Source organism: Epinephelus fuscoguttatus, linkage group LG22 (assembly GCF_011397635.1).
Source record: "Epinephelus fuscoguttatus linkage group LG22, E.fuscoguttatus.final_Chr_v1".
Lineage (NCBI taxonomy): Eukaryota > Metazoa > Chordata > Actinopteri > Perciformes > Serranidae > Epinephelus > Epinephelus fuscoguttatus.
In genome coordinates this window covers 31,003,130-31,025,424 of record NC_064773.1, presented here as the reverse complement: position 1 = coordinate 31,025,424, position 22,295 = coordinate 31,003,130, and the positions used below count along the sequence as shown (strand labels likewise).

At 42.5% G+C, this 22,295-nt stretch overlaps 2 protein-coding genes across 5 annotated transcripts in view; both read left to right on the top strand.

The window, feature by feature from the left end:
* tmpoa (thymopoietin a) overlaps positions 1 to 22,295 on the top strand; it is a 31,866-nt gene that overhangs the window by 6,982 nt on the left and 2,589 nt on the right. Inside the window, exons 2-5 of the mRNA XM_049566461.1 lie at positions 9,949 to 10,066; positions 12,078 to 12,233; positions 12,828 to 12,970; positions 21,614 to 21,714. Coding sequence (XP_049422418.1) covers positions 9,949 to 10,066; positions 12,078 to 12,233; positions 12,828 to 12,970; positions 21,614 to 21,714 — 518 coding nt within the window. The remainder of the gene's footprint in view (positions 1 to 9,948; positions 10,067 to 12,077; positions 12,234 to 12,827; positions 12,971 to 21,613; positions 21,715 to 22,295) is intronic.
* On the top strand, positions 16,239 to 21,583 carry LOC125882657 (uncharacterized). 4 transcript variants are annotated; one of them, XM_049566472.1, is made up of 6 exons: positions 16,239 to 18,113; positions 18,538 to 18,666; positions 20,192 to 20,284; positions 20,549 to 20,590; positions 20,737 to 20,934; positions 21,224 to 21,583. In XM_049566472.1, exons 1-6 carry the CDS (start codon positions 18,042 to 18,044, stop codon positions 21,464 to 21,466), a joined length of 777 nt encoding a protein of 258 aa, XP_049422429.1. In that variant the 5' UTR covers positions 16,239 to 18,041; the 3' UTR covers positions 21,467 to 21,583. The 4 variants fall into 4 exon arrangements, 3 of the variants coding, with proteins under 3 accessions (XP_049422429.1, XP_049422428.1, XP_049422427.1); XM_049566471.1 differs by having other exon boundaries at positions 18,535 to 18,666; XM_049566470.1 differs by having other exon boundaries at positions 16,239 to 18,666.

Below are 22,295 nucleotides of genomic sequence, written 5' to 3'. Positions count from 1 at the left end.
CGATAAAGTGATACCAGTCTGTTTCTGTAAAGGGTGGAAAAGACACCTAGTTAATGACTGATGAGATCTGTCTGACAGAAATGTTGTATTTATAATAACAGGAGCCAGTTTACAGTACATGGATTATTTCTAGAATAAAACACATTATTTTTAATTCAGTTCATCAGTGTCCTGTTATTCTGAGATACACTGATTGAAAATAAGACACAATGTCAGTTTAATACTGCGTGGATAAAATAAACATAATACAATAAAATTCAGCTAAAAATCATCATCATGTGTTTATTGTTGTAAATGATCTCTCTGTTTGTTAGAAGCTCTCTTAAAAGTGGAGTGGAAACAGAAAGCTTGCAACGATAAAATGATTGTACTGACCTATATATATTTTAACCTTTCACCTGGGGCTTTTATCGATGTAAGGATTTTTTTATATTCCCCCCCGTGATGTGATTGATCATTTGTTGGGACATTGAGAGGTTGTGATCGGATACTCTGAAGTTACCTTGCATTTGTAGTACAGGCCTCTGGATATGTCTTCTAATGTCAAAGTTTTGTTTCTAGTTGGAGTCGCATGGTCAACAAATACAATGTTGGATTTTAACTATTCTTTCAAAAATCGGTGTCGTGTGAGTGTCCCAACCTTCTGGAAACTCAGTGGTGCTTTGATTTGCTTTCAACAAATTATCCATAAGCTAGAGTTGCAATGGCATGAGATTTTCATGGTACGACAACGTCTCAGAAAATATTGCAGTTTCATGGTATTAACAATAATGTAATGTAATACGGAGTTATTATTATCAGTCAAAACGATCCTTTAAGGACTGAAAACAGAGGGGATATTTTTGGTTGAAAAAAAATATTTTATTGCTACGATTAAAATTTGAAACCATTCTTTAAAAAGGTTGTGTAAAAAGTTACTTTCAGTATCGTAGATAAGCAAATGTACATGGTATGATAATCATCAGTTTTAATATCATGGTATACTTTAAAACTGGTACGCCACCGCAGCCCTATTAGTGATAGGCTGATTGCAATCAACAAGGAAAATATCTGCCAATAAATCGGTGCATCCCTAATAGAGATTCACAGCTGTTACAATGACCCAGTTTTACAGCAAAAAGAAGTATCAAGGTGTACATAAAAGTTTCCTGACCACTCCTGCACCTTTTCTCTGTCTGTTCATATGCTTGTTACAGTGTTTCCCCAGGAAATTGTTTAGCAGGGCTGGTAAGTTACTGGACCCTGATGCACCATGTCTCATTGTCAGTTTACAGTAGTAGATGACAGCCTAAATAATAGCACTACTCATTGAATATCTGGTGTTTGTTGTGTGAACCTCTAGATAAGAACTACCCTCTGAAGTTCTGATATTGAGCTTGTTGTTTATGGTGCGTATGTGGAAATGATACAGCTAAACAAACAGTGTCTGACGTTAGAGCGATGAGATTCTTTTCATATTTAGCTCAAGATTGTGATACTGATAGAGGAGTGCACTTTTGTACAAACTGTACTCAGTGTAGCTTTAAGGTTTGGAGCAGCTGGTACTGTTATCTTATTGGGCTTGGCCTCTTCATTGAGGAAATACTTTACTGTGGAACAGGAATTTGTGCACAGACTGTCACCACGTGTGTGCGTGTGTATGTAGTAAAAAGTCAAGGGCTGTGGAAAGACACGGTATGTGTGTAATTAGCGTGTCCTTTGTTTCTTGAGGTAGTACAGTGTTGTAGTGTTGATGTTTATCTTGTGGAGCTCGATTATAGGCTGCAGGTGGAGGCGACCATGCAGGTGAAAAAATTCATTCCTGACATTTTTGAAATGGTTAAGTGAAGTCAGAGAGGCTCTGTGTCTTCATGCTTGAAGTTTCCCTCCTTGTACCACCCTGTGTTGGTGAGATTTTGAAGAATGAGCTGTAAAGTTTGAAGAATGTTTGACACCAATAATGCAAACAGTTGTTAATCTCAGCAGAGTAAATTCTGGCTAACCACACTTACTCCATTGTAACTCAGCCAAGCAGCAGGTTACATCACACAGCCACAGGTCCTGGCACGTCTCGCCCTCTAACTACTCCATCCAGTCTTTGTGAGGAGTTGTAAAGGAAAGTCTGACAGTGTTTGTAGTGAGTTTACCCCACAGCGCTGAGCTCAGGCCGAATGGAGCTGTGAGCTCAGAGTTCAGTTATGCCTTTAAAGGCCAGGGTGTGGTCTGCAGAGGAGGGAGCACGGACGCCTTGTTCCCTCCTCCTCTCCTCCCGCTCTCTTCAGCTCGGCCTGCTGCTATTATGAAACAGCCTGGCTCACATCCAGACGAAACCCTGCCGAGGGGCCACTGAGAGCCAGACGCAGAGTAATGTCAAACTCTGTCTGTGTCTCTCACATTTTTTGCACGCTGTGAACCTCACAGCAGCACCTCGCCACTGAAGTTGAACATATTGTTTTTGCATTCCTCACATTTTCCGTTGATTTGTCTCCAGCTGAATTAGCTGCACAGAGTCACTTTAGGTCCAGATGTTGATTTGAAGCTTTCAGTCACTTTGAGTGAGTGAATCTTTTGCGGTCAGACAAGGAATTAAAATGAGTTGTTTTGGTTTGGTGTTTTAGCTTAAAGGGTGCTGCTCTACCTCCACCCACCCTGATCAGCTGAGCTCAGTCAAACAGCAGAGGGTCTTTGCATGCATTCCACAGACTAAAGCCCTTTTTACACTGAGATCACGCTAGATGGCAGCTATGAAGTCACTTACTGTGATCCCGTCCTGCTGGCTGTCCTGTTCATACGGACATCATTTTGGCGCCGTTAATACCTCCATCTACTCTGTCCAACTCTGTCCCCTTGTTCCGTAATCATACCTTTTATGCTGAGCAGCGAGGCGGCATAATGGCGTGACATTCCCGTCTTAAACAGGCAGTGTGAAAGGGGCTATACAATGTCTGGTGTCAGTCTTGCCAATTAGTTTTCAGTGGGAAGTAGCTAAAGGCACTTAACTTTTACTTTGAAGTGTCTTTTTTAAAGGAAAGGAGTTAAGGTCTGTCCAATAAGTATTTGTTGCTCAGTGGTGTTGCTCGGTACGTTTCTCAGCCCTGGCGTATTAAAATATCAAAGAACGCAGTGAACTCATTGTTGATGCATCCAGGAGACGCACCCTATTATTTTTCATGATAATGCTATGTTGTGAACAACAAATTTGTGTTGAAATCAAAGAAATTGTGGCATTGTGTAATTTGACTTATTTTGAAATTATTTCTCATGTCACAGAAGCCAGTAAGAGTGAAACTTGTGTTTTGCATGTTATCATACTGTCCACGATGTGTCAGTGTTTTTGTTGTGGTGCTCTGCACTGATCTGACAAGTCCTCCCGCCCACCTGTTCTCATTACTGGCTCTCTGAAGCTTGGTGCGCAGAGGCGGCAGTGTCAGTGGCACATCACGGTGGTCCCTGAGGACCGGTAGATGATAACCTAATTTTTAGGTTCATAAAACATACCAAAATTCACCAGTTGTAGGATATAACTACTGACATAACCATTATCTGACATTGCAGTGTCTGCTGTGACAAGTTGATGATGTTTTACTGACCAGAGGAAGTGCTGTGTTGAAAAGATATTTTCACCAGTGGCCTTTATTTTCTTATACATCCTATATATTGCACAAGACAAGATTACATTTTGTTCATAGTCTCAATGAGTGAAAGGAAAACTTCAAACTCTTCTCAGAAAAAAAGAGAATAAGCATATTACTTAAAATGTGAACTATTAGATTTATACAGTTGCTTATTTAAGTTATTACAAATCACAGTCATATATCACATTTGATTTACTTGATACTGGGTGGATTATTTTGGTGATAATTATTCTCAACTCAGGATGTGACAGTATATAGATTATTACTGAGATTGTGATGTAGGGTTGAGAAGTCGAGGGCAACAGTAAGTAGACCTTTGGTTCAAAGGTTTTTTGGGGGGAGTCGGGGGGTCAGATCAACTTCAACTGTGTCGAATTCAGTGGCATCCAGTGGTCAGGTTGCAGATTGCAACCAAATTGAAACTTCTCATGTGCAAAGTGTGGAGGTGAACATGTGGTGGCTGACATGAGTGGCCCTGTCTAAAGCCAGTGTTTGGTTTGTCCATTCTGGCCTGCTGTAGAAACATGGCAGGGGAACACGGCAGAAAGAAGCCCTGCTCCATATGTAGCTAAACATCTTAGTCTAATGAAAACATGGCAGTGAATTTTATATTCCATTCCTGCCAGTATATCCCCCTAAATCCTACACACTGGACCTAATATAATCTCTGGCTCTTAAAGAAACACAGATGCAGTAAAGATTTGAATCATTTTTCACAACAGCATGTGTAGATGAGATGACCTTGTTTGTGTGCCTTTCGTGAGAAATCATTTTGTAACCTCAGCTCACCTACTATTGCAGTCATCAACAACACAGGCGGTACAGTGACAGTCTGAATGTAATGTCCATATAGAGCTGGTACAGGGAAAAGTCACTGTGAGGCCACATTCTGCAGGAAATGAAGTGAAAACATCACATTCTTCAGTCTGCCCACAAAGTGGAAAACCACACTGGTGGATGTGTTTGGCATCCTGCCATCTTCAGCTTGGGGGTTAAAATGCTTCAGCACCCTAAGTAAAAGAGGGAGGTATTCTACTAGTGTGAGATGAACACTCCCTGTGGCTGTTTCAAAGTAAAAGCTTTCCAGCAGTGAGACTGGATTATGGCTTTTACTACTTACTACTTACTTACTACTTGCATAGGTTTTTACTGAAGTGAGACATGTTGCAGTGTGTTTACATGATATAAAAAGGCAGCTTGTCGCTCTCCTCTAATGAGTCTGAAGCTTTCGGGCATGTTTACTTAAGTATACATACTTGGCTCTAAATGGGCTATGTCCTCAAGTCACCACTATGTTACTGTTGCATGACAATATAGTTTATATCCTGATCAAGTTTTCATGTAATGTTATTAATGTAAACGTGTTGGAAGCTCTGGGGATTCAAACAAGCATTTTTGTTGCTGCTCCTGCTTGGCAGAGGACATTTTTATAAAGGTGAACCTTTTTCAGCTTTAAATTGTACAAGGTGCTTTCTTTGAGCAGCTGTGAGCAGCACTGGGAGGTGTTTTATTATTTTTAGACTTCTCTCTTGCACAATTCAGTTATTTATAAAATATAATGGTTCAAAACATGGCAGGGTTCGACATTAACGGTGGCCGCAAAAAAAATTGCTCAGTGGCCAGCAGATATCCTCTGTACATGTTATTTTTTGCCGGCTGATTTCTGGACAACTTTGGCCCCTACCAGCTGTTTAAGAGAAGTGAAGATTCAGCAGTTGATGATGGTATAAAACAGTCAATTAAACAGGTTTTTCAGCAATTACGAATCACCACAACCAAAAGAAATCCTTGAGCATACAGTCTTACATGTGCACATGAAACGTTAGGCTGATTGTCCCAGTAGTTTGTAGGGCTGTACCCGCCTCAGTGTTAGGCCTCATTTACACCGCAAACGGTGCGTTTGCGTAGCGCTCACCAAGGCAGGAATTTCACGAGGGCCAAGAGGGCCATGGCTCTCGTGCCCTCCCAATTTGGCCCTGTGCCCTTGAAAAAAATATCTGCCCTAAGGCCACAGTGGCCTTGATGCCCCGCCTGCACTGCCCCAGGTGATTTTGCGGTTTTCTCCTCTGCCTCTTTCCTGTCAACACAGCTTTGACACCTATTGAGAAAAAAATAATGCGATGACATTCTGGAGTCTTATTGGCCAACATCAAATGAGACGATGCGTACATCACCAGTGGGGGGTTTGATTCAAGCCTGGCATGAACCGCTCAGACAGGCTGCGATGACAGTTTGACACCAATCTGTCACCGGGCAACCAAGAGACTTCATCAAACGCCCGGGCAGGGATCGGTACCGAGACCCGGTATTAAACATCCCATGGCAAGTTTAATCAACACCGTAATAATAGTAAGCTCCGCCATTATCAGCGTTACTTTTTAAAGTTTCGGTTTCATGTATCATCATTCTGCAGCCTCTCTCCTGCTCTCTGCATGTCACCCCTCACAGCGCGCGCACACACAGACACAAAAACTCAACAGCAGAGAGGCCGCGGTGCAGATGAAGGGAATATAACTTCAAGATTACTCTAGTTAACTACGCTACACTTGTTACTGTGAGTAAGTGAAAAACCTCTGCCAGCCAAGACAATACTTGATCAATACATGTGATCAGCATGTAGAATATTTCAGTCTGCTCTGTCAACAGTCTCCACTATTATGGTTTATGATCGCGGCCGACACAAGCACATCGCGCTTGTGGTGCTAACAGCAAAGTGTTAAAGACAAACTAAATGAAAACTGTTTGTATTTAGGCTAACACTTTATCTGAACATGTACCTGAGGCAGCCGACCTGCAGACAGTGAGTGTCCTCAGTAGCGGAGGGACAGAGAGCAGGATGAATGACTGATACTGATGTTTGTCTTCATGCTGAGATAACATGACTTTCTTCACTCAGTATTGTGATGTCAGGAGGAATATTTATATTCCAGTCAGATATTACTGGGTTTTAAATAGTGACTCTGTTGTTGTAAACATGACTGTTGCTGCCATGGACTGTATAAAACTATATCCTGTGTAACTGACCTGTAAGGAAAGCATCAGGAGGTGAGGTGTGTGCATGTGTGTGCATGTGTGGAGGAGAGGAGAGAGGGAGATGCTGGTAGAGAGATAGTGTGTGTTGTTAGATACTGTTAATGTCACTTATTATGCTTCTGTGCATTGATAGCTCTCTTTTAGTCTGTTTCTGTATCATGCTGAGGAGGGCCATGCCTGTGTGTATATATATGTATGCAAAAAAAAGTGGATCAGTTGCTCGCTGCTAAAAATGTGACACATCGACATGATCTGGTTTTGAAATGTCTCGAAAATAGAAGAAACACCTTTTTTTCACAAGTCGCGAGGGAATGGTTGCAGTATTCAACAAAAAACACCAGTTTGCATGTGACAGGCACATGTTTCATGTACTTACCCATTTGTAGTGCTAAATATTAATTCTCCAAGCGTTGGGAATAATCACTGGCACACGAACTTGTCCACCCTGGGCTTTGGGTCCAAACTCACTTCTTCTTCACTGGGGTTTATTGGAGATTTGTAAACATGGTGTGTTACTGCCACCAACTGTTCGGTTGTGGTTTGTATGTTGACCGGACAACAGCTGTTCGGTTTTGGTGTGAATACATGTGTGCTGCCGCTACGCTTGTGGACCGCTTCGCGAGCGCTACGCAAACGTATCGCTTGCGGTGTAAATGAGGCCTTATGTTGGTCCAATCAGATTTGGCCATTTAATATGAATATATTAAGTTTAAAAGTTTGAAAGGGTTCAGCAGGTCTTTCAGTGTGACATCCGCATTCATGTAAGATAGTAAACAAGCCTATGGGGCTAACAGTGGATCAAAAATATGCAACATTTTTTGCCAACACTAGATATCAAACAAAAAGCAGGAACCGTGTTGTATTTAGTTGCTATGAGCCGAAAATTATACGCAAATAAGCAGAAGAGAGAAGATGATGTTATTTCAGAGTACTTGGGGGAAGTCTCTCCCCCTCTGTGCCACTGTACCAAAGAATATTGTGAAAGTCAAGCACTCCCTCTGCAGCAGAACCTGGGGTCCAAAATGTTCCCAGAAGTACACTGAACAGCACACTACTTTAAAAAAAAAAAAAAAAAAAGCAACCACTCAACTTAAAGCAATCTCCATTGACTGAGGGGTCTCTGACTAACAATTCGACTCTCTAACTTTCAGGGGGCAGCCCTAGTAGTTTGCCAGATAAGCTGCAGACAGACAGACAGATAGACACACTTACATGCACACATACACAAGCACACACACGACCAAATGCATGATCCCCTCCAAGCTGACACCTGGCGACAATAAAAAGGTTAGATAAATTTTAAAAATCCCCATAGTGCAATGTTACAGTTCCACAAACATTACGATTCATTCATGCCTTTTAGTTCAAGACTGTGGGAAAACAATTAATCAGGAGGCCTACTCGTTGCTTCTTACCCACTGATAGATTGGGACTACTTAAATATGGGTATACTAAGGTTACTTGACACCTAATGTGTTTGGTTCAGTTATAACAATCTCAGGTCCGTTTACACCGTTAGTACGGTTCGTTTGAGCTGGTGTGAAAGCTGTCTGTCAAACCCTGATGCGGACCAAACAACTCACCTGAGACAGCTGGAAAAGGAAAACTGTCCAATCAGTAAGTTACCTGTCAGTCAGTAGAACTTCATGGTTAGTCCTCTTGGTTTGTTTGCAAAAAGTCAGTGTGAACAGCAACCAAACCAAAACTTAAATACAACAATGAATAATTTTTTCCCTCTGCTGCGGACCAAATGAACCACCCCACAGGTGTGAAAGCAGCCCACGTTATTGTCCTATTTTTCCAGCGTCACCGCCCTTGAAAAAGCGCTATTTTGTACTTCCCAGCCTAGCGGACTGGAGTGTGCAATAGAAATCCAGTTGACACCCCGCAGCGCAATGCTTTTTGTGTGTGTTGGGAGCGGCACTTGACTCGCGTCAGTGACGCCGCCGTCATATGACGCTGCCGGTGTGTTTTGGCCTTAAGCCCACTCAAACTACTAACGCCATCCTTACTCAGTAACCAGAGGCACAGAAGACAAACTTTTAAGAAAATTAAATGAAGCAAACATGTAGGATTGAATGGAGACAGGAGTTTAAGTGGAAAGGATGCGACACATCTAAGCACGTAATGTACTGCTGTGTGTGCGCTGCTGTTTTTCTAGTGCGTTTTGAAGTGTTTTATTGCAGACATGACTGAGTCAGGTACAGAGGTAGATATATATATTGATCTGTTGGAGACGTTGCTGTTTTTCCAGTTTTTTTATTTTGGGGTGAACCGTCCCTTTAGAAATATTAGTGCCTAACCCTGTATGACAGCATGTGTAATGGGTATGCTCACATTGTGTTTGTACAAAAACGTTTATGCATGCCTACTTTATTTACTCCGAGGCAGGATCTCCTTCGGCTGTGAGCCGGGGAGACACAAGGCTTCATTTCAGATGCAGCTGGCTTCAGAGTAATTTCCTGTAGGCTGTGAGTGTGAGGGGCGGCTTTAACCCAGCGCGTTGTTTACTATCATGAAACGCCTGCAGCGTTGGCTGAGAGTGCCGCTTTTTTTCCCTCCTTTTTGTCTCTCTGGCTTCGCTTCATCTGAGGAAATTGAAGGAAACTCCTCAAGTAAAAGCTTCTCTTCCACATCATATGTTTGTGTGTAGGAATATGTTCAGAGATCATCATCATTAAAGCCATCAGTTGTGGATTAAAAAAAAGCTGAATCCACTCACATTCATTTCCTGCACATTTTTGAACCGGCGTCACTTTATGATTACTGATAGCAGTGTTGTGTATAATTAGCAACCTGGTGAACAGGTTTCTGTAACTGTCTGTAACTGATAACTCCACAAATACAGCTTTGCTCTGAGTGAATGAACTCAGCTAAAGGTATGAGTTCACAGGAGGATGTTGGAGGGGAACAGGTGGGCAGGGGAGGATACAGACTATCTGCACTTTGGGGTGTGAACTGTCACAATAGTCTCAGTATTCTCAATCAGTGAAAATACAATCATTCCAACATCACAGAAAATGCAAAATGCTTTAGAGATGGGCAGGAATTTGCATAGGACTTCCTCAGGATATGAGAAAAAGTTATTTTTGTGAGAATCGATGCTTTAAAAAATACAAACATTGTGTTATTTTGGCCAGCAATGTAAGACCCAGAAACAAAACAGTCTGGCATCTGACTGTTGTCATTACTTGATGATTACATTGCCTCAGGTCACAAATAAATCCATGACCCTCCCAGACCTGACCCTGATGAGTAAAGAGTACAGTTACCAACCAGGCTGCCTGTTCTCCTCCCACAGAAAGCCACCAGGAAAACAGACAAGGTTCTGCCAGACGAGCTGGATGTGACCCTGCTGAGCGATGAGGGCCTGAAGGACGAGCTGCTCAAGCACGGAGTGGACGTGGGGCCCATTGTGGGTGAGTGCTCACATTAGCAGAACCGGCAGCAGGGTCGTGTGAGGTGAAACACTGAGGTGACATCTACCCTCAGGACACAGACACATGACTGCACTTAACACACACAGGGATTTGGTGTGTTGGTGGTACACACTGGTGGAATTCACAAGAGGCTTTGACATGTTAGATAATAGCATGTTTCACCCTTTCTGTAAGTGATCACTCTGGAATGTCCTGGTCAATTAGTTTAACATAGCAAGACGGAGGAAAAACAGGCAGGCATTGTAAAAAGTATTTGGTCGTCAGTTTGTGGCATGCGTGCTCCTACAGAAGTTCCAGGGATTTGTCGCTGTTGGTGATTTTTCATTAGCGTTCATAACATCAAAACATACAAAACAATCTATACAAATGTAACCATGGACACTGCAGAAAACTTTTATGCCTCCACCCCAGTGATAGCTGTGGCTGGAGACGATACGTTTTTGGGTTGTCCGTCCCAATCTCATGAACATGATATCTCAAGAAAGCACAAAGGGAATTTCATAAAAGTTGGCACAAATGTCCACTTGGACTCAACAATAAACTGATAAGATTTTAATGGCCAGAGGTCAAGGTAACTGTGACCTCATTCGTCTTGTTTGTGTGAATGCCATATCTTAAGAACACCTTGAGGGAATTTCTTCATATTTGGCACGAATTTTGGACTCAACAATGTATGGAGTAGATTTCGGTGTCAGATGTCAAGAACATTGTGGATGGAATTTCCTCAGTTCAGCACAAATATCCATGTTGGATTTAGCGATAAACTGATTAGAATTTGGTGGTCAGAGGTCAAGGTCACTGTGACCTTGCATCCGTCTCATTCTTATGAATGCGATATCGCAATAAGGGTGTGAGGGAATTTCCTCAAATTTGGCAAAAATGTCTACTTGGACTGTAATGATGAAATGATTACTTTTATGTGGTCAAAGGTCAAGGTCACTGTGACCCTGCATCTCTCTCATTCTTATGAACACATGTCTCAAGAACACCTTGAGAGAGTTTTTTCAAATTTGGCACAAATGTCTACTTGGACTCAACAATGAACTGATTAGATTTTGGTGGTCAAAGATCAAGGTTGCCGTTACCTTGCTATTCACACCTGATATGTACCTTAACTGAGTGCACATTAAGTGTAGTTGGGACCACCTTTTCATTTGGACCCGGGCACACATCAACATGTGTTCACACTAATCAAGAAAACTGGACCGTGGGGTCAAGTGTACTTGGATCTGGGCCCAGGTTCCTGATGTGAAAGCCTCCTTGAAATGATGTGCTAAATTGATGTTGTGCACACCAGTAATTTATCAGAGAAGTTTAATAATGACACTAATGACTGCTCTCAATGTTGAATGGCAATCTAGAATATCTAACGAGATTCAATTCATTTGTTTTATCTGGTATTCTCTGTTGTTAGGGTTATATATTCTTCTTTTGAGTTCAAATTTTATGACAGTGTAGGATTATGCAGGAGAACTCCAGGTTTTGTAAATGGCAGCTGCACTTTCAACCACCTGTCAGACATAACAGACATCCATTTTAAATAATACAGCTGTCCACGCCGGCCCTGTAACATCCTGTGTGTAGTCTTGAGTGTATGCCTGATTGTGTATTGGGCTAGGAGGCTAAGCAGAAGTGTGGCTGCAGCTGTTGGGCTGATGTTCACGTGTTGCTTTTCTTGCAAGGCCAGTGCAGATGAGGTGTAAGGCACAGAAACACTAATAAGAAAATATAAACAAAGCATTAATAATGGTAAATATCATGGTAATGTTGATAATCATACTGCAATTAACCTAAGTGAAAGACACCAGCAATAAGCTCGTTCTCTGTCCAGAGGTAGCTGTGGCCTCTCTCTGGTCTTCAGTCATTATAGGAATCATCACAAAAGTCTCTCTGTACTCTACTGATACGATGTAATGACTCAGAGAAATTAACAGGTCAGGTCATCTTGTGCAGGTTTAACTGAACGTCTCCCCTCTCCTCATCCTCACAGCGTCCACCCGTAAGGTCTATGAGAAGAAGCTGCAGAGGCTCCTGGATGACGGTCCTGCACAGCTGCCTCAGCCAAAGCTGGTTCTCACTGAGATACAAGTCAACCACAACCACAACGGCAACTCCGAATCAGACCTGTACAGTGACAAGGAGGATGGTAAGAACAGTGTTACACCATTCATACTGATTATGTATGCCAGACACTATGGTAGGGTTAAGGTTTGTATACTAGCAATGTGATTATCTTAAATGTGTGCAGTAGGTATTCACTTTCTAAAGACTTTTACTTTGAAGTGCTTTATTATAATACATGTAATGTATAACCACAATGATATATTGTATGTGGAATGTTATTTAGGAAGATTAGCTGTCTTAACATTGTTAAACATTTACACTGACAAAACCTTTCCAAAGCATATGGTATATTTTCAGATTCATGTCCCAACTTTTAGTTAAATAGGGCCAGATAGGTAACTCACAACATTACGCTTATTAACACCTAGCAAACATGGAGTTTTTCAAAGTACTTTTTGCATTAAAAAGAAATGCAAAGGCAAGGCAGTGTGTGAGAGTCCCCACTTGCATTTCAAAGTTTCAAGTCTGATATTTCCACTGTGCTGAAATGAATGGAAACTAATGGCGAGGAGGAGCTGACAATAAAAACCTTAACTATGTAAAATAACAATTTGTTAACTAAACCCACCTGCATGTCCCTCAAGTAACAGTGTGTGACTGTGCTGTGTTTTGTCAGAAGTGGCAGTCCCACCAGAAGAACCAGAACCTGTGGCAGAACCTGAACCAGAACCTGAACCAGCTCCAGTGGTGGAGAGACCGGTGAGGAGCAGAGGGAAGACGCCCGTCACCACCCGCACCCGCAGCAGCCAGCACCAAACGGTGAGAACCAGCTTTCCAACAAACTGGACTGTCCTTGCAGCACCTTTGAATGGAGGACACTTGATAGAGATGTTCCTGGTTTCTCCAATAATCGTCTGTCTGTTGTCATAGTGATCATAACGTCAATCTGCTGATGTGATGTAAATGTGTCGATACAGATGTGTCTGCCGCACTGTCTGATCGCAGTAGTTTGGGTGTTGACAGTGTGTCATTCCAGCGCAATAATAAACCACAATGATAGAGGAGCTGTATATTTTCTGGTGAAATTACAGGTTTGGAAACCCATGTTTGAAAGCCAAGTTGTAATGTTTCCATTTGGAGCCACTTGTAATTTGCCACCTTCTGACAGTTTTCTGTAATACCTAATTCCTTAACCATGTTTACTTAAAGTTACTCAGTAGGAGCTGCTACATACATACAGTAAGGGTGCGCCTCACACCTAACGTGTTTTGGTTCAAGTGAAGTCTGATGTGTTTCCCTGTTTGGTTTGGTTTGTTTAGGCTGTTGTGAAAGCTGCTAATCTAACGCCAGTTTCACAGTGGACGCAGAAGCACCACAAAGCTCTATGGCCTGCTCGCAATCTGCTCCGATAGTTTTGGCATCTGGTATATTATCTTCACGAAATTGTGGGTGGGTGGGGAGGTTGAGCCAGCGCAGGCAGAACTCTTCTTCCTCAGCAGCAGTTTTTGGAGTTTGAGACACGCAGTGGTTAACCGATCAGTTAATCTGATCAGGCTGAAACAGATCAGATCGATGGATGAGAGGAGCAGCTGTTTGTGAGTGAAAGCAAACTTTAGACCCAGTGCACTTGAGGTTAAGTTTCACTTTCACTGCGTCTGGTGGACTACTGCTCTTTCCATGGAGTAACTAATAACCTAACGGCACATATAATCCAACAGCGTACCTAATGAACAGTCCAGCTCCAAAAATAGAAAATCAAAATGTGGCAGCAGCTATTGAAATCGATGCGGGACGCCACAAATGAATGCGTGGAAACCCGGAGATGTGCTGAGTGTGTGTCCTACATCATGGATTCTTCAGTCAGCACTCCTCCTGTCATACCTGTATCTATGATTAAAATGTACCACTAGGCATCTGAAGATGGACAAGCTATAATATCAACAGCTCTCACTTGTGACTAGCTAGCTTGTTATGATGGAAGAAAAAAGACAGGTGTTCAGTTTTAGCAAGGAGAGGTCGAAGACACTAATTGTGTCGATGGAGGAGAGGAAACCCCACCTGTTACTAAGTGTTCTCATCAATTATTTGATTGAACCAATTGTTTTTCATTAAATTATTTATTTAAATTAACCATTTAAATTTAAAGACTCCATCAGACAGTTTGAGTATCCTCTCAATCATTGTATTTCAGTGTTCCTGTTGTTACCCATCTTCATCATCATCACCATGCAGACACATTTTTGGCAGTTACTTTAAATTTAGGAAAGGGTCTATGCCATTCTAACTAGGGATCACCGATTTTGCAATTCTGGCCAATAGCTGATACTGATATTTTTATATTGTTATTTACTTTGTTTCGTTGTTATTTATTACTCCTTCTGTGCCAGGGAAACAGAAATTTACAAGATTAAAAAATAACTGAACTGTTTTAAAGTCATTAAGCCTTTCATTACATTATCTTTAAATCAGCACAAATTCAATAATAGAAGTTTATGAAACAACCTTTAACGTAACCTTACACGTAAAAACACATTTAAAAAAAAAAGACTGCTTCAAGGGCCTTTTTACTGTATATATAATTCCCTCTTTACTATCTGTTTTATATTGCTTTGATAACATCAACAAATTTCACCGAAATGTCACATGAAACTGAAATAAGATAGGATTTCAGACTTGCAAAGTCTCTGTAATGAGGCCCCAGGTTGAAAACTAGCAACGTTTCCCTTTAAGCAGGTAGGATGGGACACCCAGCAGCTGGGGTTGATTATACAGTTTCCTCTAACCTTGGCAACGGAAGCGGTTTTTCATTTTATTGGAGCGCAGTCACACCCAGCTCAGTGTGAGTGTGTAGGTTCAGTGTATCAGTGCTGCTCGCTGCATGTCAGACTCAAAGCACATGATGTGGATTAGCTGCTGCCATGCACACGCGGGATGCTTCAGACCTCTTCACACACTGACTTTTCTCTTCAGTAGCATTATCTGTTCTCTCTGACTTTGCTTCTGCTTCCTTCGACGTCTGGGTCTATATACAGTCACCGTAATCATAAAACCTTGGCCCTCTCCCAGTTTTGTTTGTCTGTAGATATTCAAAATAGTCCAAAGTGTTATCAGATCCAGTGTTTGAATAGCCCCTTTAAGGAAATAGCAATGTGAAGTCATCTCCCATGTGTGTAATAGAGCAGTGTTACTGTGAATGTGATTGTGAGCAGCTCCTCCTGCTGTTCTCACTGTGAACGTGCACCTGTTGAACTCAGGCCTCCAGGAATGCTGCCAACAATAAACTGATATGAGCTGCGGAGGAGGAGCTGTGTGTGTGTGTGTGTGTGTGGGTGTTTGTTTTTGTGTGTGCATGTGCGCACACACTGCAAATTTGGATTGGTGAGATACACCTGGGAAGGAGAACTGGTTGGATACTTAATCAGGACTAGTTTTCTTAATTCAGAAGGTTTTGGTTGTACATAGCCTAAACAGCAATTATCTTCTACACAGGCCATCTGTTGTATATTCTTTTTTTTGATGCTACTTCTTTTATCTTTTATTTTTTTGTTGTATATTGCAGTTCTTTTTTTCTATTGTGGCTACAGTACATTGCTGTTATTGGCTGTAATCTGTATTTCTGTTCCTCTAAATTCTTATTGTCCTCCTGGTACTTCTGTCTACTTTACATTCAATTATGGGATGTCTATTGGTCCTGGAAAAGGGATCCCCTCCTCTGTTGCTTCTGCTTTTCTTTATCACTCTGAGGACAGGGATTGGCATATGTTGCACAAATAGTAAAGAGACAAGTTTTTCTGCTGTAGAAATAGACTTGACTTGCCCTTAATGTTATACGCAATTACCCAGTTTGGTTTGATCAAAGCAACTTTAGTTTGGACAACAACTTTCACCCTAATTTAATCCGTGTATTTTTCAATAATTAATCAATCATCCAGTAATGAGAGCTGCAGGAGGAATCTCTGCATTGCTTGTTTAGTCCAAGCAACGGTCCAAAGTAGTGGTTGCTGATTAATCAGCGGCAATAGGACGTTTTGCAAACTATCATTATCAGGGTAACATGCCTCTTATAATGGCCGATGGCTGTACACCTTCCACCAGTTACATGGGGACGTATATAACCCAGTGAGGCTGAAGTGGGGCAGGTGGTAATAAAACGAGCAAAAAGGAGTTGCCTTTGCAATGTGACTGTGTCTCAATGTATGTTCTTTATTTTGATAGGTATTTACAGAAGGTTTTTGGCGGAGACAGCCATATACACGCGAACATTAGTGACTGAGTGAAAGCCACCACTTCCTGTTTCATAGTAAAAGGCCTTTAGCGTAAGGCGGTCCAATCATATCCTAGGTTTTGACCTGGCCTTGTTTTTTATGTTTTATAAATCAGAGAGAGCATTTTGAAAACAAAAATTACTCCACTCTAAAGCATCTTGTTAGAAATTACACTTAAATGTTTTCAACCCTGTGAAATTAATCAAAATCATCAACCTTGATAAACGACTTCCAGGCTTGATGTTGGTTTTCCTGTTGATCAGCTAATTGGTTAATGAACTGTTTCAGCACTGTCTGTGGTGTTTTACAGAGCCCCAGGTAAGCTGTTTTCATGTCAGAGCACTTTACTTTAGGCTCTATGAATTTGTGTCTGAGTTGGGAATTAGCCCATCACAGTGCAAAAACACAGTTAGTGAAGTAAGTGTATCTTGTAGTGTTGTATAATCCACTACAACACCACCATATAGAACCTCACACCTTACCAGGATTAAAGCAGCACCTCCATGTCTCGACTAAAACTGTCACAAGTCTCACATGGCAGCACATGCTGCCGAGCCATCACATTGGATTGCATTCAGATGTTTGGCTGCCCCTGTTATTTTTTTCCACCCTATGAAGAGTGTTGGAGCCTCATTTATCGCTGACTTCCTGGTGTTTCTAACCACAATGTTTAAATATAACATTTTGGATTACTGAAACTGAGCAGGGTGAGCCATCAGAGGGATTATTTATGTCAGCACTTTAATATTTAATATTAGCACTTAAAAGAGCTATATGTAAGAAATCTAAAGCAAATAGTCATAAAATCCTCCTAATATGTCACAGAGACTAAGGAATAATGTTCATATAACATACTGATCTCACCGACAACAATAGCACAGCCAGAATATTCGCATTTAAAAAACATTTTTACAGTCCGCAAATCATGTTTATGTTTTGAATTTGTGTTTTGGCCTGTTGCACCACCCACCGCCGTCTACCAGTCACACAGTCAGTAGAGTCTCAGCATCAGTTACAGTTACGACTGAGCTACAGCAGCACGGCAAGCAGCATTAGCAGTGTCCCGGTACATAGCATTAGCAGCCGGCTCCTCCTCCGCTGTATCCCGGCAGCAGCATTAGCAGTGTCCCGGTACATAGCATTAGCAGTCGGCTCCTCCTCCGCTGTATCCCGCAGCATTAGCAGCAGAGAAGCCAGACTTGCTCGAACGGTCCGCTGGAAAACCGAAGATCAGGAACGCGGCCCTGCCACGGCAGTCGCCCGTGGGCAAACAAATCAGTCTCCAGCGTGCCGCTGTCTAGCAACCTCGAATCTGTAGGGGAGGGGGGGCGGACACGACTCGCAGCAGTATTTTGAATTTGAGTGCAGTAAACGTTTTGGCCACATTCTTACATACAGCACCTTTAATATTGCACGCCATATAGACTTTGATCAACCTGCGCTTAACTAAGCAAAAAAAACATGAAGTTAATAGCATCAGATGCAGTACATATGGGTATGCATTGAAGAGTCACTGGACTGAAGGAGAAGCAGACATGAACTGTGATATATGGGCTATAAGTCAAAGAGTGGTATTCTTATTGTCTGCTGGAATGTGTATACCATGTGTTTAGAGAGACCAGTTGATGGATGATGAAGATGATGAAGAGCCTGCCCTGCACGTAAAGCGCAGATCCAGGAGGTTGTCCCATAGAATGGTGAATACTATACCCCCCCTTACTCCACTCCTTTCACGCTGTAACCAATAAAACCCACTGGTGTACAGTTCCACACCCACTTCTCTAGTCAGGAATCTTTGTCCACCTGTGCACCTTTACACCTGGCTTCATTTTAGCTCCTCTAGCCATGAGTCAAAGTACAAAATTGCAGCAGTTATCTGATAACTGCTGCCTAGATGTGATAACGGTATTCATCATGGCACTATAAAAGACAAGGATTCATTGGCTAATGTGTTTCATACTGATTTATTCACTTAAGTTACAAACAACAAAAGTACTTATTCATCTTTCTGTGCTTTGCACCTCCTCTCTGTTTCACTTGTCCTCTCTTGCTACAGTTATCACTTCCTGTCCACCGTTCTTCCCATACTCTGTCCATAGTTCTGGTTTTCTGTCCCAGCAGATAGTGCCTGAGGATCTCAGGCCTGTATTGACAGATCAGGTCCCGTCGGAGTCCAAAGGCAGGGTTCATCACAGACTGGACAGTCCAGCTCGGGCTGAACCTCCCTCTACTTCATCCAGACCTGCTCAGGTAGCTCTGGGCCTTTGCCACTGTGGCTGTTTGTTTACTCACTGATAACTGCACAGACTCATGGCTCTGTTCCACCATCTACCGATCTGTTGAAGAGATAGGTGCTTTTCTTTAAACATCTTGTCTCAAACTGCACCTAGGGGTAGCCATGTGTTGACAAATATGTGTGTAATCAACCGGGTTGTTGGTCACATGTGGGTTACATTTGACTTGCTTCTTTGCCACGGTGATGGACTAGCACAACCTTCAGGAACTTTTGAGGCTTTTTAGTGCTTTGTCAATTTATTTTCCTGTATCAAGCCTTGGTGATAGTCATTGCAAGTTCTCAGGTTTGTTTAATTTGCTGATACGACTGCCTCAGGCTACATCCACACTAATACATTTTCATTTTAAAATGCATTGCTGTTGCTTCATTATTGCCTAGCATGCACACTACTCCAGTTACTTGGAACCCCTAGAACAGCCACTGTAAAACACAGTGACCCCATTGTAGTTTGAAAACTTCCAGGTTGCTTTTTATTCTGGACAGATAAGAAAATGCGTGTTACCGTTTTCAAAATCTCCTTTGCTACAGGAAACAACAACAACCTCCAACTTACACATTGAAAACAGAGTTCTGACGAAGATTTGGATTGTTCAGTGAGGCATGCCCGCGTTGTTCCACGGTGAATTGTTGTTAAGATCTACAACGAATAAAACAACTTGTCAACATACCAGAGTCTGCACAGTTAGCATTAGTTGACACGGCAGCAGGGCTAAAGTCCAGCACTAAGCTGGTAACCCATCGATACAAGAACGCCTCAATTTTGTGAAACCCATTAAAAATTTAGCCCTGTCACTGTGTTCGCTCCCTCCTGACACTATTTTACAAGAGCACTATTACTGCATCCCAGGCTTAGTGCCACCCAGGATGATTGTGATTGGTTTAGAGAAATAAAAACAAGCCAAAGGGTTTTTTTTCTATATGGCGATTGTAGACCTTTCTCAAGTGCTGTGTGGATTGGTCTGGCTACACGAGACTATAGCTTGGGTACATATCTTATGTGATTGTATCCTTCCTGTGTGGCAGTACTTTCCCATCACCATGACTTCCTCTGGTGATGGATAATGCTGCTGGCAGGCACCGCTCTGATATGTTAGGTATTTGCTTTACAACAACTTCCAACCTGTTTTCCGCCACCTTGATCGGCCTATAGTTACATTACTTTCAGTAACGGTTCCACCTCATCATCAGTCCAAACAAAGCAAACTCTGGTCTTACTTTTTCACCATATCCCTAGTATTTCCTTAACTAAGCAACCAACCACAGAGAAGACAACCTGCTTCCTGTTTACACCTGCACGCACATGTCTGGTGTACCTGAATACTCATGTGATATGCGTTGTCAGGCCTCTTAGTATGGATGGAGATTATTTCCGCAGCGGTGCTGAAATGCTTGTGTGTATGGAGATCGAAGTTGGAGAGCCAGTTTGTAGAGTCCTTGAAGAAAGTGTCTGCTTGCTCACCTTCTGTCTTAAACCTGTAGCTCCGAGAGGAGAAGCCACAGCTGAGTCTTCCTAAACTCAGCAAGGATTCATCTCACAAGCCAGTCGCTCTGCTCAACACCGCTCTGCTAGAGGTTAGCACCTGTCTGTTTAACACAAAATGACATTTGGCATGTCCACAGCATCATATCAGCAAACTTGAGTAACAGTTAATCAATCAGCACAGTGGTGATGAATTTCGGGGAATAGCACAGAGTGGGGTGGTGAGCATGGCTGTGTGTGTGTGTGTGTGTGTGTGTGTGTGTGTGTGTGTGTGGCTGATGTAGACAGAGTGTAAGGCTTCAGCCTGAATTCTGATTCATTCTTTCTGATGTTGTGTATTTGTGTTGGTGTCTCAGGAACCTGAGCCAAGTATCAAACCTTTACGTCCAGCAGCTGTGGTGCGTAGAATTTGTTTAACACTAGAATTAATCACTGAAATCATTTATATCTAGTGTGTTTAGTATAATGGTAAGTTCCTCTACTTTCCCTCATTTTTGCACATTTCTGAGCATGTATGTGTAATAATCTAGTCTGTGTTCATCAGGCAGGCTCTTTGATTTGTACTAAACAGAGTCCAAGGCCAGCTGCCAAGCCATCGTGCCCTTCCTCCCCTTTGGTTCAACTCGCAAAAATCGATGCAGTCACCTTTAGCCCCATGAGTAACATCTCACCCATTAAGAGACAAGAGAGCCACTGGTCAGACCAGTTTGGATCTAAGCCCGGTGGTGTCTCTGCAGCACTGGTACAGCTCTACTCATACATATGTGGTGGCTGCTTTTCCTACTTTCCCTTTTTTTTCTTGTCCTTCACTCGTGCTTCTCTCTGACACTTGGATCTGAATTGTGCATTGTCTCTGGTCAAACATAAAGAGTTGAAACTCTCAGTCTGTACCAGTATGGGGTTGTTAATGATCAATCTCTCAGTTGTGTGTGCAGCTGTTGAGGCTCTTTGCAGTAACAGTTGTGTGACAGCTGAACTGTTAGCTGGTTAAACAACCTTGACACACAGTCACACACGTTGTTTGTGAGCAGGAGGAGTGTGTCCCTCCAGATGTCCTGCTGCATGAAAGGAGGCAGCAGAAAATCACCAGCTTCCTGTCCACATGCAGCCCTTTGGAGACACTCAACTGCACGTCCACGCTGTCCAAGGATGTGTTAGTGAGACAGGTAGACTGTTACCCTGCAGGGACCTTGTTCTGTGTCACATTCACAAGGTGCTTCAGTAGTCAACATGGTGGTTGGCTCAGCCTTTTGTTTGAAGTGGTCACATGGTGAGAGGTGTCTAATATCAAGCAGGGCGCCCTCTGCTGGTCCAAACATGCACCTACAGGTGGTTGAAGTGTGAAGTAATTGGGAGGATTTTCCCTTTGCATCTGTGTTAGCTCTTTAAATCATGCTCTCTGTGCTCATTTTGTCTTTCAGGTTGAGAAAATTGCAGCCAGCGAGCAAGCCCCCAAAGTGGTGGAGACTGACATTCTGAAGGAGCTGTTCCCCAATGACATCAATAGTCCAACAGGAATCACGTAAGTAACTGATAGTCATTAATGCTTTTTTCCTGTCTCAAAAAATGAGTCACCCTAATGTGATGTGTCCAACCAGCAGTCAGATATCTTAACCTATTCAAGTTAAAGGGATAGTGCACCCAAAAATGAAAATTCAGCCATTATCTACTCACCCGTATGCCAAGGGAGGCTCAGGTGAAGTTTTAGAGTCCTCACATCCCTTGCGGAGATCCCAGGGGAGAGGAGCTAGCAACAAAACTCCACCTATTGCAGGCTGATGGCACCCCAGATTAAAACGCCCAAAAAACACGTAACTGAAAACACAACATATCTCCATATTGCTCTTTCGTAGTGATCCAAGTGTCCTGAAGCCCCGACATAAAAAGTTGTTTGGAAAAACGTAATCTAAACTCTGTTTTTAGCCTCATTGTAGCCTGTAGCTCTAACTGCCTCTCTGTGGACCGCGCTCACATGTGTGCGCTTGCGCGAGACCGTGAGACATGGGCACCGCCTTCATGTGTGTTCATGTGCTTTCGCGCACAAGCGCGCACACGTGAGCTTGGTGTACACAGAGGCAGTTAGAGCAGTCATCAAACCTGAGC